A 14710-nucleotide genomic window follows, 5' to 3' on the forward strand; every position below is an offset into this window, starting at 1 on the left:
CAGCCAAGCAAGCATTGACCAACTACAGTGGCGGTTACAAATATAATAATTATACATTCTTTTGCTTAATATTAAATATGTAAAGGTTCGCTTATAAAATTATACCGAAAATTGTAGTAGTTTTTCTTGTGTAAATTAGACTGACTGAAATAAAGCGGCTTCACACCAACAATAAATGTTAAAATTATATTGACAGAATTACCGAGAAAACAGTAAGATCGCAGTTCCTGGCATTCTTCAGTTTTACGTCTCTGAGCAATACCCAAGGCGTCGGGTTTCATCCACGAGGTGGCTCTAGAATTCCTCACACGGGTAAATCAATTGTTTTATTATCCGATAACCTATAAATGCTCTTCTATACTACGTATAAGATGTCTAATAATTAATTGATGACAGATTAAATTCAAAGTTAAATTTGAGTGTAATGTTTTATGATTACCTATTGGTAATCTTTAATTTACTGCTCTATTACTAATATATTTTTTAATTAAATATCACCAATGATCAATATATATGTCGAATATGAGCGGAAAACGTTAACAAGTAATAACTAATACGACCACATAAAAGGCCGAGAAAGTGAAAAGATAAAGGAGTATTTATTGGTTTTCGAAGGATTTTTCCATAATAACGCAAGTGTGGTGGACAAAGGTACGACCCTCGTCAGAACCATACTATACACAACTTTACAAAGATACACTGTGAACGCAATGTATCACAATATAATGTATCATAGGGAGCTCCTTTTACTAAAGCGCGTTGCTCCTTTGTCATGTCATATTAATTCATCAAATACGCGTAGAGACAAGTAAGACGACTTAATTATAAACAGATATTACAATTCTGCAAAATAAATTCTGTAGTCTATGAATGTGACGGTTTAAAAGATGACGGACTGAACTGCGCTTGTAATGAATGTTTCTATGTCAAGTAAAACAGAAGAGGCTATACATAGGATGGATCCTAGAAATTTTATATTTTTTATAATGACGTTCTCGACGGGAAATACTGTAGCTTAGTTTATCTGGTACGTGCGATATGAACAGTGAGTACTGAAATTGCACGCGATGATGTGACAACCCCGGCAGCTCGAGAATACGGAAAATTGTTTCCACTAAGCTGAAATGGTGCATTTTTGCCACGTTTTACTTCGTTTAGATGCTCTTTTGAAAAGCTTTTCACGTTCATTCAAACTCTTTACACGTTCTGGTTTTAGAGATAAAATATAAAGAAAATGTATGTATTTGAGGACCCTTTAGTCCTTTTCACCTTCGTAAAGAAATTTAAAAATTTCCTGCCTTCTTTATGAGCTTAGTTTTGGTTACTTATGCATTGTCATTTGTATGGTCTTTGATATATTCAACATAAGGAAACTGTATACAATTTTTCATCAAAGTCAATTTTCAGTATGAGAAAGAAAGCAATGACCCTTACCAGTGAAACAGACATTTTGGCGGAGCGAATTTTCAATGCAATGAAGCATTAAATTGCCGTTGTTAACTAGCTATTTCTGCCACTTTTCCTTTACATCATTTAGACGGTGACCTCCCTCTTCCGGTCTCTGCAAATATTAGTTAACATTTTCATAAAATACCTCTCATTTATAAGAATTCTGATGAAACAACTATATTGTTGGTTTAATGTTTTATCTCAGAAGATTTTATTTAGATACTGTTAAAATATATATACTTAATCGTATTTGTATAACAAATCGATTGTATTGAAGATACATAATGGCACAACATTTTTTTTAAATCAATAAGTTTTGTTGTTTTAGTACTTATATATGTCATAATTTTTGGTGTCTACTTTTATTTTTTAAACGGTTTTTATGATTATAATACTTGTTCATATGTTTACTTATGCGTGACAGCTGTATTACTATTAGTAATCTGTGATTGTGAGGTTTATTGGTTAGTTGATTTAAGGTTTTAACAATTTTTTTATTTCAGAGTGATAGAAGTATTTATAACTTAATATGTCTATGACATACAGAAAAAGTTTATACATTAAAAATTAATCTCATTACACTATTTGGATTTTAAAATCATTTAAATATTGTGTCGTATTTTGTATCAATAACTCAACACAAGTATCTCTTGACTACTTACGGGGGTTGTCTCATACTCATCTATTGATGTAAAAAATTTGAGAAACAATAAAATTTTATTATTATTATTTATTATTGTGTATTTAACTAATAATTTAAACGTAACAAACCATCGTTGAAACGTTTACAAAATTAGTTCTCTGTAATGGATTTGTAAGATATATGATGTGTAACAGATTGCGACTGGCTGTATCAAGACGTGTCGTGTCGGACACCGGGCTCCTGTGTTTTGGCGAGTCCAGGTTATCCCGGCTTGTACCCACCGCATCGACGATGCCGTTATCTGTTCGCTACTAACTCTGCACACACGCGGGTCAAAATCATCTTCACTTCTATAATATTACCGAGAAAGTAAGTTTATGTTTTTATTATAAATTGATCTAGTGTAAGAAATTTTATTTTTGCGTTTATATTTTCTACATAATAAGTAAACTTCACGTAAAGGAAAGCCGTAAACTTTACGCCGCTTCTAATACTCTGAGACGTCTTTCTAATTTCCTTCCTATCCTCACTAAAATTATGTTAGCGCTATCTCTTCTGCTTCCTATTCCTGATTATGTGGACTTTTGCACCTCTGATATGAATAAAAAGCTACTTGACAAAATCGATCGCCTCTAGAATTTCTGCATACGTTTCGTATTTGGTCTTAGGAAATATGACCATGTGCCTAAATTCTGCAGGCAGTTGTGGTGGCTGGATGTAACCCTCATCTTCTTCAACTTCTTTATTCAATTCATTTCAATCCCAAAACTCCTTCTTACCTTAAAAATAATTTCAACTTCTCAGGTCCTTCTAACTATATGTTACGCTCTTCCAATAGCTTATTGGAAATTCCATACCTCAGCTCATCCTTCATAGGCAATTCATTTAGGATCTCCACCATATATAGATATTATCTCAAAGATTTAGTTATATATGAGCACTAGGCAATAAACCCTCTATTCTTGTGTCCCTTTGCTATGCAAATTCCTGCTTGAAATAGTCGCGCCTCAATTTTTACGAGTATTCCTAAGATGCAATAAAAATGGCTGCATTAAATTCTTCATTTAACAGTATATTTGTCTATAGGTTTATTAATCTTCCCAGTTTGTAATTTTTTTTAAGTTTGAAGAGGCTTCCCGGTAAAATAGACCATATAATGCCAATATAGCCTTTTTCTACTTAAGATTATCAATCACTTTTCACTTATAAGTTTGGATAGAACAAAGTTTAAAATAAATGTTGATTTCTCCAAAGTACTGTTAATTTTGTCTAAAGACTTAATTCAGTCGAAATTAGTTGAAGAAACTTACTTAAATCTACCTGGCATTTTCATTTCCCGTTGCTTGTATTTCGAGGGTAAATTTGTTAATAAATTTCTTTAGCTTTTGTTATTCTTGTGAGCTTAATTCACGGCGCGTGGTCAAATTTCATAATTTATTTTTTTCTATCAAGAATTGCAGAGCAAATCAAATCAGCGTTTTTGTTTAAAATGCATTAATTTTTATTAATTTGAACATACATCGTGAAATAGTTATTAAAACCTTTAATATAGGAGAGTATTTTTATATTCTCTCTGTAAATAATGTTATAATAAGACTGACCTTTTTCACTATCTGTACTGGAACGATGTGTGATTTTTTCTTATATGAAACTCAATAAAAATAAAAATTCGTTTATTCAGTTTAGATGCGTCTTAGGGCATGCTTATGAATGTCAAAAACCTTTACAAAATTTGCAAAAGAGCAAAGACTACGCCATCCGTTCGAAAAAATTACCAGAAGGCCTTGTTCTGAGCAGAACGGGCAAGAAATTCGGCAATTTTTCCCTCCCTCTACATTACAATTACTCAAAGGAAAATGTCATAAACTAAAGGAGTAGAATTATAAAAAGAAGAACAACGATACGGAAGCGTTTATAATGTAGAGCGGAAGTATGTGCTAGTGCCGAAGTATTTTAGTAACGCCTGTATAAAAAATTCACCCGAAAGGCTAACAATCAGTTTCGGTAAATAAAAGAAATGTCGCCCCATCTCACCCCTATGCACAACGTTTACTAAAAATTTACATCGAAGTAATCAACTTTGGAAATGCGGGACGTCCATTAACTTAAATTGATGTTTTCAATTGTACTTCATTTGTGAATAAGTTAATTGAAATTCTACCAATGGAGGCTTTCATCAGCGATGTTCTATACGTTTTTGCTTTTCAATAGGGTATTTGCTCACTAGATTGTACGTTTCTATTAATTGAAAATTATTTACTATTGTGTCGTAATTAAACGTAACCTGTTGGAAGAATACAAACATAAGTTGTTGTTAGTACAATTCACGCAGTCATTTTGAAAAGAGCGTACAAATTCTTAAAAGGACGGCAACGCACTTGCGAGCCTTCTAGCATCGAGAGTGTCCATGGCGGTATCACTTAACATCAGCAATCCTGCCCGTTTGCTCTATGAAAAATATATGAACATTTTTGACGTAAATTAAACATTATATTTCAAAAACTAAGTTATGAAATAGACGAGTTGTAAATATCTTAGTTCAAATTAATAATGCATACAACTACAAGATACAAAGGAGTTTACGCCCTGAGGGCTACAACCACAATTTGTCCGGATGCCTCCTAAAATATAAATACATCAATAATTCACCAAGCCAAAGGGGTTATGCATTCTATCGGACCCGGCACGTTTCACGATATATATTAGTCACGTTTTAACTAATAAATAACCTAAAGAAATCATATTATTCACGAGTCCTATAAAATTTCGTGTGCTAAAGTGAAAATACACAGTCGATAAAAGCCAGCGATTAATAAATCGCATCAAAAATAAATGTTTTAGAAAAATATACATATTTAAGTTTTGTATAAACAATTGTTTATCTACCTTTCTTCTACATTAAAAATTTAATACTACGTTTAAGGTAATGAAAATTGAGCCTTTCTATATACATAATATATTACAGCCGCTGTACGACAGACTATTTGACGCTTCGTGCCGGAAGTTCACCCTCCGCGCCGCTGTTGGCAACACTGTGCTCTGAAAGAGTCTCCACACTGGAGCATCCCGGACCAAATTTACTTTTGGAATTCAAGTAACGTATTATTCACATATCTAGCTCTTATATTTGAATAATAAGACAGCTTTTTACGGTAACTCATAAACCTTCTTGAGAGTTAAAGTAATTAAAAATATTAAAGTATATAAGGATTGTTTGATATCCATCACAGGACGAGACGCAAACTATATATATAACTATATCTTTTTAATTACCTAAATAAACAATTTGATGTGTGTTAAAAAGAAGAATCTACAGTAAAAATGATATTGTAACGTTATAATAACAGCTCACTTATATTATTCTTTTAATGTGTCTCTGTAATGTGTGTTAGAAAAGTAAATTTGTTTTACTGAATTTTGACACTAACTTTATTAAAATTAATACAAACTTTATAAGTTAACTTTCGTATAAATACGAAATACGAATACCTGGCTAGAGAGGACTAAAGTTGTTTAATATTTGTGTAGATCAATTTGCGTTTGAACGTTATTTCAGTTGTTTATAACTGTCTTCAAATGTTACAGAATATATTTGTTTAACATAAGATTAAGGTACCTTTTAAACTAGAAATATTAATTACAGGTGCTGTAAAATTATTAACATAAAATAACACAATTTAAATTATTTGTTGCACATAGAGCCATTTTTTAAACGAATGATAATTAAAGAACCACACGCAGCACACTAGCTGCAATTATTTTTATTTTGTTAAACTTTTCTATGATTTATTATAGAAATATAATTTATACTAGTCGTTACTTAATGTTGCTGAAATAAAAATTCAAATTTGGTCGTTATAACTTCTCTATTTATTATAGTTTTTTAATAATCCTTTGTTCAGCTCGGGTCCTGTAGTGCCACCGTACGATTACAATGGTTTTATCGCGAAGTTGGAATTTGTGGAGAAATCAGAATCTAGTGATGCACCACCGACAGTTGTAGTCGCCTCACAGCCGTTAGAATTCCTTACACATCACACAAACCACGGTATGATTATTGTTGAATTTAAATAAACTATTACTATATTCTATGGTTAACTGAACTTTTATTATCTACTTTAACATCAGTATGCACAGTTTAAGAAAATACAATTTGAAAAAGGAATATTTTAAATTTGGAACGTTTTAAAGTAAATAACATGTTTCTACAGGTGAACGACCACCGGTAGATCAAAACGCAATATCCAACGAATTATCTAGTAGTGGAAGAATTGGGTGCGGGGCAAGTGTACGAGGGTATGGGCCGGGCGGTGTAAGGTCCGGCCATTTTGATACAAAAGCGAGTGCATGGAGAACGCAATGTGCCATCCATTTGCTTGGCGTCCCTACAGACATAGTGCAAGTGTCGCTATTCAATTATAATTTAAGGTAATATAATTTTTCCTTGAAGATGATGATTGATGACTTGTCACTTCTGAGTAAATTATAAGCTATATAGATAGTGTAATATTAGAATAAATTATAAGTAAATATTAAATGTTTTCTTTTTACAACAAATCTAGAATTTTAAGTATTGGAAACTATTTTTCAGTAAAATATTTTATGTTATTATATTGTTTAAACAATAATTTGATTTTCATTTAAACCTTTAATAATTTTGTTGACAGATTGCAAAGTTGTAGATCTCACATTGAAATATTAGAGGGCTTACATGAAGTTGGTGGAAGGGGCGATAGAGCCGATCGGTATGAGCGAGGAGACAGAGCTCTTCTCAGAGTTTGTGGTCCATCTGTGAGGGAAGCTAGAGATCCTACTGGAAGATTTTTAGTAAGACAAGCTGTGACTTCAAAGGGTGCTAACCTTACTATCTTAGTCCGAAGAGCAACTTCTCAAAGTGCAGATGATGAAGAGTTTGTCGATGGTGCCTTTGCATTTCATGATGGTAAGTACAATAACCAAACGTAATTATGAATCGCTGTACAACGTTTCTCATATCGCAGAAAAAGGTATCATATTAAGCCAAGTTGATCTTGGTTTCTCTATCGAGTTGATTTGATGATCTACTCGAATGGTTCTTGGATTAATTTTCATTAGTAGTGTTTCATATAAAAAAATTGTAGAGCAACATGAAGGAACAGTATCGCCGGATGCGACATGCGCTTCTACGCATTATGGACTGGCTGCGCCTGCGCATGGCGGTGTATCAGCGCCAAACCAACACCACATATTTTGGAATATAGAAGAAAGACTCTTGTGCACTCATCGTTTTATTCCCGCTGCTAATCAAAGTGTTACTATTGAGGTAAGTGATAATGTACTAAGGAACAGATACAGACATATAATATTCAATAGTTATTGGTTTATATTGATTGAGTTAATTTCAATATGCCTTGCGAAAAAACTGTTTTGTTAATTAATTCCACTATTTTCCATAACGAGTAACCACACATTCATTTCAATAATTTTAATAAAAAGGACCAAATAATATAGTATTCAATTAATTCCATATATGAAAAAAATAAAAAAAGATTAAAATACTGATAAAGGGTTTTTGCATACTCTTTATAGCTAGTACTGTTCTTAGATTCAACGCTTGGAGCGAATGTGGAGTGCAGAGCCGACGAATTTAGTGGTACCTGGGGCGGCTGGTTGCCGTACAGCCTGCGGTGATGCTGGCTGCGAATGTCGTTCTGCTACGCCTCTACACTACCATGATCACATTGCTTTGGTTGCAGGGGATGGTACCCACTTGTCCTGTCTTTGCGGAGACTTCCAAGTAAGCAGATTGTTTTTAAGATAAGAATCTTGGAGGGACATAATAATTGTTCTATTTTCGTGTTTTAAGTATTGGCTAATCACACTCTATTCCAGAATATGTTACAAGATATGTTATATGGTCTGTACTAACCCACTAACACTATTACCAACTGAATTCCTATAAACCTGTATATAGGCAAATGTTCGTGGCAGATTGCAGAACATCTCTGGGAGCTCATTATCTTATTAAAAAGGCACAAACTTCCGTGCACCACTATTTTGTGAAGTCAGCTTCCCACTTGTTTATTTCTGAACGAATTCGACTTAAGGCCGGCAACGCACATGCGAGCCCTAAGGCATTGACAGTGTTCATGGGCAGCGGTATCACTTAACATTAAGAGAGCCTCCTAAGCTTTATTATAAATAGGTATTTATATTTCTCGCCCAGTTACATTAAACAACCAAAAGGACTAAAGTCTCAAATAAATTTAGACGTAATTTCTCATATTTGCCGCCTACAGTTACCATATGTACCTAATTAGGTATATTTAAAGTTCTATACAGGATACTGATTTTTTACAATTCCCTTGTGATGTTTCAATTTTAATTATGCGAGTTACAGTTGTTTAAATAAAGCTCGTTTCTTTTTAAAATGTCTGTGAGGCTCACGCTAAGGATTTAGTAAAGCCTCTACGCGCGATACAACCCGCTACGTCAGGTCAAAGCCCCTTACTATACATACAAGACAAACTTACTGGATAAAGTAATCTCGCCATTTTCTATTTATTTGATAGGTTTATTATATAAAGAGAAGATGGCGAATCCTTTGAAATAATTATTTTATGATTAACTTATTTAATATATTGATAAATTGATTTAAAACAGACTTGCTTTAATGAAATATTAATCTACAGGAAAATTGTAGTCAACTTATTGCAATACTCAAAACTCTATTTAATAATTTTTACACACTTAATTACATATATGTTTCCGAATTAAAAATATTAACTGTGAAAAATATGCATTTGCTGACATTGAAATTGTGTTGAAAATTATGAAGAATTTCTACATTTTCTTCACTGTTTCATACCTTTTATTATTGTTCGATATGGGTTTATGTTACCCCTTCGTAGCTTATCCGGCTGCGGCCTGTTCGCATAATTAAGTAAGAGGGTTAGTATTAAGTATGTAATAGCAATAAAGCGCTGACCGTAGCCTGAGGGACCATCTTGAAAGCGACCACTAAATAATTTATCAACTATGCTGCCAATATTGTGAAGACAGGAAGACCTTTAATTTAATATTGAACACTGTGATTTTATATTTAACAAGCCTTCTGGTGTACAAATAAAATATTTAATTTTGATGTACTACGTTATAAATGAACAATTTTTTTGAAAATCTTAGTCGAAGGCTAGGAATTAGATTGCGAATGCAAAAATAATAGAAATGTGACGAGATATATTTGGGAGGCATTTCTCTGATCTGTATAATTTAGATTTACTGTTTATTTGGACAATGCCAAAACCAATATTTCAATATAATGGCGATTATTGCCGGCATTCAACTTTGCCACAATATCAGGAAAATATATGTACATATATGTTTAAAAATGAGACCTATTTTCATACTAGCCAAGTGAATATAAATGTTAAATAAGCAAATGACAGTGGCGTAATATGATAAACCGCACTACGCTTTCATTCTTGGACGGATAGCCACATTAATCTGTTGGTTATGTATTGTGCATCGCTCCGGTCATACAGCACATAACTCGCGGTATGTCATGTGTCGTACATTATGCTTGGACGAACTACGTTCTGCGCACTGTTCCATTATTCGCATACCGCGTTCCTATTGTGCCCAATCGCCTTTATGTTAACTATTTAAGTCAACATCGGTATTGGAACGTAAACCCCAATATTTGCATTCCCCCAGAGAAAAGATTAGGGTTCTGTCCCTTACTTTTTATTATCAGTATGCAAAAAATCAACTTATTATGTCTACGGGTTGGTTCGGTTATAAAAGGTTGGGAGGAAATATTCGACCGCTATTCTTTGCATAACTAATCATACGTTTACATACGGTTTCATCGTGTCTTGATTTAGCTGCAATAGTTTTTACGCTAATGTAATCAGTTATATTGTTTCATAAATTTTGCTACTACATTGTTTTTAATATGAAAATCTTGCTTGAGAAAAAATGTAATAAATAAAGTTAGTCTTACAAGTGTGTTATTCATTTCAATAATTTCTGCTTAGAAAAAAGTATATATTTAATTGTTTGTAGTGTGAACAAAGATATCAACAGCTTGTATTTAAGGGCAAGTTTCATAGCTTAGTCTATGATATAGAATATATGTAGTATATTATGGCACATACTATATCAAAAACCATAATGAACTTTGACAGGAGGAGTAGCGGAGAGTTTCTTGCCATTTCTTCTTGCCCGCTCTACGTTCTTGACTTGCGAATTAGTAATAAATGTAAATTTAGAAGCAATTTATATTTTATTCTGTTTTTTTTCTGACGTTCATAAGTGTACTTGTATACCTACATACATTTATTTTGAGTTTGAGTTTTCGTTAAGTCTCGACTCTAAATCTTAATTTGAATCTAATCCATAAATTATTTATATATTTTAGTTATGTAATAATGTTATAGTCCACCTGGTTGCCCGTGGTTGTAAGAAGTTGGACAAGTCTCCGTCTTGAGTATTCAGTGGCGCACTACACCTACGCTAGTCGTGGTTTCGATTACGCAGCGGCTTATAGTTTCAACGATGACTCTATGTGTGGCCAACGCACGTATACTACTCATTCAGGTAAAATCCATAGATATATAAGATTCTAGTATCTGACGAATTGAAAACAATATTTGTATTCTAGTAAAATAATTTAATTTTAACGTACGCGTTCAATACCATTGTATTTAGTAGTCTGTGCGTTTTATAGCTAAATTTTAAAAATTTATAAAGGTGCTTCAACGTCTTAATACACCTAGAATATGACGTACCATTAGACAACCCTCCATCAGTAGAGACGAGGGATAATTGGTAATTTATCTGAAATGAACTCGCATCATCTCAAATGGCGTCACGCGAAAACCAACTGTTCAATTCGCGCCCTTCCTAGTAAATGAGAATTATTATTTGTTATAAAAGATCGTTTGTTTTATACAAACATTATATTTTATTTATTTGAATTAAATTAAACTTATAATTTTCATGCTAATGTGTATCTTCGTTATAACAAAAGTTGAAGAAATGATGTATATGTGTTGTATAAATAGCAAATACGCCGTATATGCATCTCCATTTCATTCTAAACGAAAGGAATATTGTTCTGAATGGCGCGAGGCATGTCCGAGAAAATTACGTACCCCGACCCAGTTTCACGCTCGCGGTACGAACGAGACGAAAAAACCTTGAACAAGGTCGTAAAGTTCCAATTACAAAGTCGCTATTGTGGTGACTTGTCGCTACAGTTTCATATTCGTGCCCGTAAAATTTTTGTTACACCTTTTTTCAGCGCTGTGCGGGTTAATTGAATTATGTAGTTGCAGCTGAGAACGATTAATTTCTTCGGCTTTTGCATCTTTGTTTACATTAAATATCGCAAATATTGAACTAGAGAATAACTAGCCGATGTCGATAATTTTTTTAATGAGCTCTTTTTTTTTACACCTTTTGGTTAAGCTGAATTTTTATTGAATACAGCGACCTTCCCCCCTTTTCTGTATATTTGGGTAATTAATGTAGAGTATATTACTCCAGATAATGTAGTATGTAGTAGTTTACAAAACTACAAATCCTCTTAATGTAGCGATGTAGACTTCTCTAAGTAGAAAAATACTCTTCTTTTGATAGGAGAAATATCATCACGCAATGTATCAGTCACTGGCAGTCTGAATGAATTTTTCTATCAGCAATGCACCTGGGTCCTGGATTCCAACGTCGAACGACAACTTTTCATTGATATATCTTCCGAACAGGTAAAATTCCATTTATTTTACAAATTTCATTCCTATTCTTAATTCATAATAACAATTTATGTAACTTTTTATATTAAAAAATGTAATTTTTTTTGCATATCATTATTCTTTTCACGCGAAGATATTGTCAAAATTTTCGTATTTAATTCCGATTGTAACATTTTGTAATCAATTTTAATTTAGTACCTATTGTGTCAATGAACAATTATTAATTAAGTTTTTTACATTAATTTTTTTTTTCTTAGGACAAATCGTGCAGCTCTTGGAATATAACTATTCACGAATGGTCAGGCAGAGGTGTCCACAATGAGGGTGGCCTTGCCGCTTCGGCTGGTGATCTGCTCTATACATTTTGTGCAAGACATAAGAACCACACATACACACTGCCTTGGAGATTAAATACTGTTGTCATAAGGTAACGAATAAACAAAACACCTGATTTTATAACTGTCTCTGCGTCTTAATATTCATTGATCTATATTGATGATAATAATTATAAAATCCTTTCATTTTGGATACGTTTACACTTAAACACTATCATCTCATTCAGATATGTGTGTCCAAATCTTTCAATATTTCTCTTTTGTGTTTTAGTACCATATCTAAATTAGGCGAATTACTAATAAAAAATAAAGCTCTGTAAATATGATTTTTAAACTAAGTTCAAAACCTGTTTCCTTTGTTCTCATAAGGTTTATCACATCACAACAGCATTTAATCGTTTTCATTAGGTTTAGTTTACATGAAACTATAATGCGTAAGGCGTTGAATAGAAAACATCTAATTTTTACTGATACTTTGTCCGAAGTGTGAATTCTTCTGAAAAGCTCAAAATTGGCTCATGGCGTCGTTGTAATCTTCCTTTCACATGTGTTTTCAAGTTTAACGATATCTTTATCAAAAGAAAGCCAAAAAGACCTCTTTCGTTAAATTATTTATGAATGCTCCTAGCTTTAATAAGTTACTCCACCGAAAGGGCCCCTCGAAGCACATACCTTTACAGTTTAGATGTATTTCACGGTACATAGCTCTTTTGTACTTATTAGAAATTTGTTTCGTACGCGGATGGATTTTAAATGACATTTTGTGCGTAAATATTGAACGACTTTATACTGTTAAACGTAAGGAAACTTTGTTTGATTAAAATGTAAGTTAAATATAAATTGGTCATCGTAAACGAAACTTTATTATATATTTCAATTCGTATTAATATTCGTGTTGAATGACTTTGTTTATAGAGTTCAAATTGTTAATGAATTTTTTAATGAACGTATAAATTTATATATATATACAATCAAAACCGTTTACAACGACATCGTTTAGAATAACAAACCGGTGATATTGACTGTGACATGTTTGATAAGCATAGACGATAGAGAACATCCTGGATTTTAAAAAGTATAAGAGTGTTTAATTATCATATTATTTGTTCAGGTTGGTAGCTTTATCACGTCAGCAGCCTTTGTACACAATGCGTTGGCGATCACAAGTAGTTCGCGCTAACAATAGACTCGGCCCGCCAACTCCTGCGCCGGCTGCCTCCGCGCGATCGCCGCAACAATTAAAAACACACTCAGTGCTATTATTAATCTACCCCGTGTCCTTAGTAAAACATTTTATAGTATAAATCAATTAATGTTAGGCTATGAACTTTTTGTACCACTTGTCTAGTTTTAACTAATAGATTGTACATAGAAGTCGAATTTTCACGTAAACCCAACGATATGGTCGATGTATTGTGTTGACGTATCAGTGGTAAACATTGTAAATGACAAATAGGGAATGGAAATGTATTGGTAAACAATTCATAATGAGAGAGCTCATCGTACAATAATATTATCTGGTCATTAGAAATGTAGGTACTATTATAGATGTATCGTATTCCTATTTATATGTATAACCACATATTATTTTGTTAGTTATTGGTAAACAGACTTTATTCTATAACAGTCTTGAAGCACTCTTTTGTTACATTTTCTTTATGGCAACACTATTATAGAATAATATAGAATCGTCAATTAGTACAATTAGAAGAAAAAATCAATGATATAACATAATTTTAATACTATTTAGAAAGTAGCTGGAATATTGTTTTTTTTTAATTTGGAATAAATAAACGTGGAAAATTTGTGGCAATTATACAACAGCGTTATTGAAAAATCTAATATAATACCGACTAATACATACTTAAAAATGGGACAAGTATAGTAAAAATATGAAAGTGAAGTGAGATGTAGACAAAGGATTCAGTTCTTACAATATAAATCTGATTTTATATGATTATTTAGTATTGTTAACACATTTTAAAGATAAGTGTAATCAAATTTGTTTAAATTATTTAACTATTGTAGATAATAGCTCAAAGTAATGTTGTTCATACTAAGCTTCTATGTAATTTGCATTTAATAGAGTTTTGTTTGTAGATTTGTGTAATTGTAGATTGTAAATAGCACAATAATTGTATTATAAATGCTAATTAAATCACTTTGTAAAAAGAATGGTATTAAAATGATTGTTATATGAAATAGATGAAATGATCGAATTCATTTGTGTTTTTATTTCATTCATTTTAAAAAATGGCTACTAAATATGTCACTATTGTGTCTCTGCGCAAATAATCTTAAAATTGTTTTCTGATTTAAATTAATTTACATATAAGAATAACGAAAGTATAGAACAAAACAAATAAATAATAATTCTCATCTCCGTTACAGTTGAAGTTAACTATAGTCGTATTTTTTTGGATTAACTTAAGCTCGATTTGTTATTTTATGATCCAAATTGTAATCATAAAGAAAAAAATTGTTTTATTTGTTTTGAAAAAAAAATGGTTAAACTCTCGGTATCCCATAAATAAATAGCAGTCACA

General features: G+C 32.3%; 1 protein-coding gene across 4 annotated transcripts in view; it reads left to right on the forward strand.

Moving 5' to 3' along the window:
- The window catches only part of LOC110994403, a 41062-nt gene extending 26699 nt beyond the window's left edge, over positions 1 to 14363 (forward strand). For all 4 annotated transcript variants that reach the window (XM_022261023.2, XM_022261021.2, XM_045629472.1 and 1 more), the window contains 12 exons: positions 197 to 312; positions 2287 to 2461; positions 5058 to 5186; positions 5995 to 6140; positions 6304 to 6520; positions 6760 to 7034; positions 7213 to 7394; positions 7677 to 7868; positions 10513 to 10672; positions 11717 to 11841; positions 12087 to 12256; positions 13276 to 14363. In XM_022261023.2, coding sequence (XP_022116715.2) covers positions 197 to 312; positions 2287 to 2461; positions 5058 to 5186; positions 5995 to 6140; positions 6304 to 6520; positions 6760 to 7034; positions 7213 to 7394; positions 7677 to 7868; positions 10513 to 10672; positions 11717 to 11841; positions 12087 to 12256; positions 13276 to 13468 — 2080 coding nt within the window. In that variant the 3' untranslated portion in view covers positions 13469 to 14363. The remainder of the gene's footprint in view (positions 1 to 196; positions 313 to 2286; positions 2462 to 5057; positions 5187 to 5994; positions 6141 to 6303; positions 6521 to 6759; positions 7035 to 7212; positions 7395 to 7676; positions 7869 to 10512; positions 10673 to 11716; positions 11842 to 12086; positions 12257 to 13275) is intronic.
- The last annotated feature ends 347 nt before the right edge of the window (positions 14364 to 14710 follow it).

This window comes from Pieris rapae, chromosome 1 (assembly GCF_905147795.1).
Source record: "Pieris rapae chromosome 1, ilPieRapa1.1, whole genome shotgun sequence".
Taxonomy (NCBI): domain Eukaryota; kingdom Metazoa; phylum Arthropoda; class Insecta; order Lepidoptera; family Pieridae; genus Pieris; species Pieris rapae.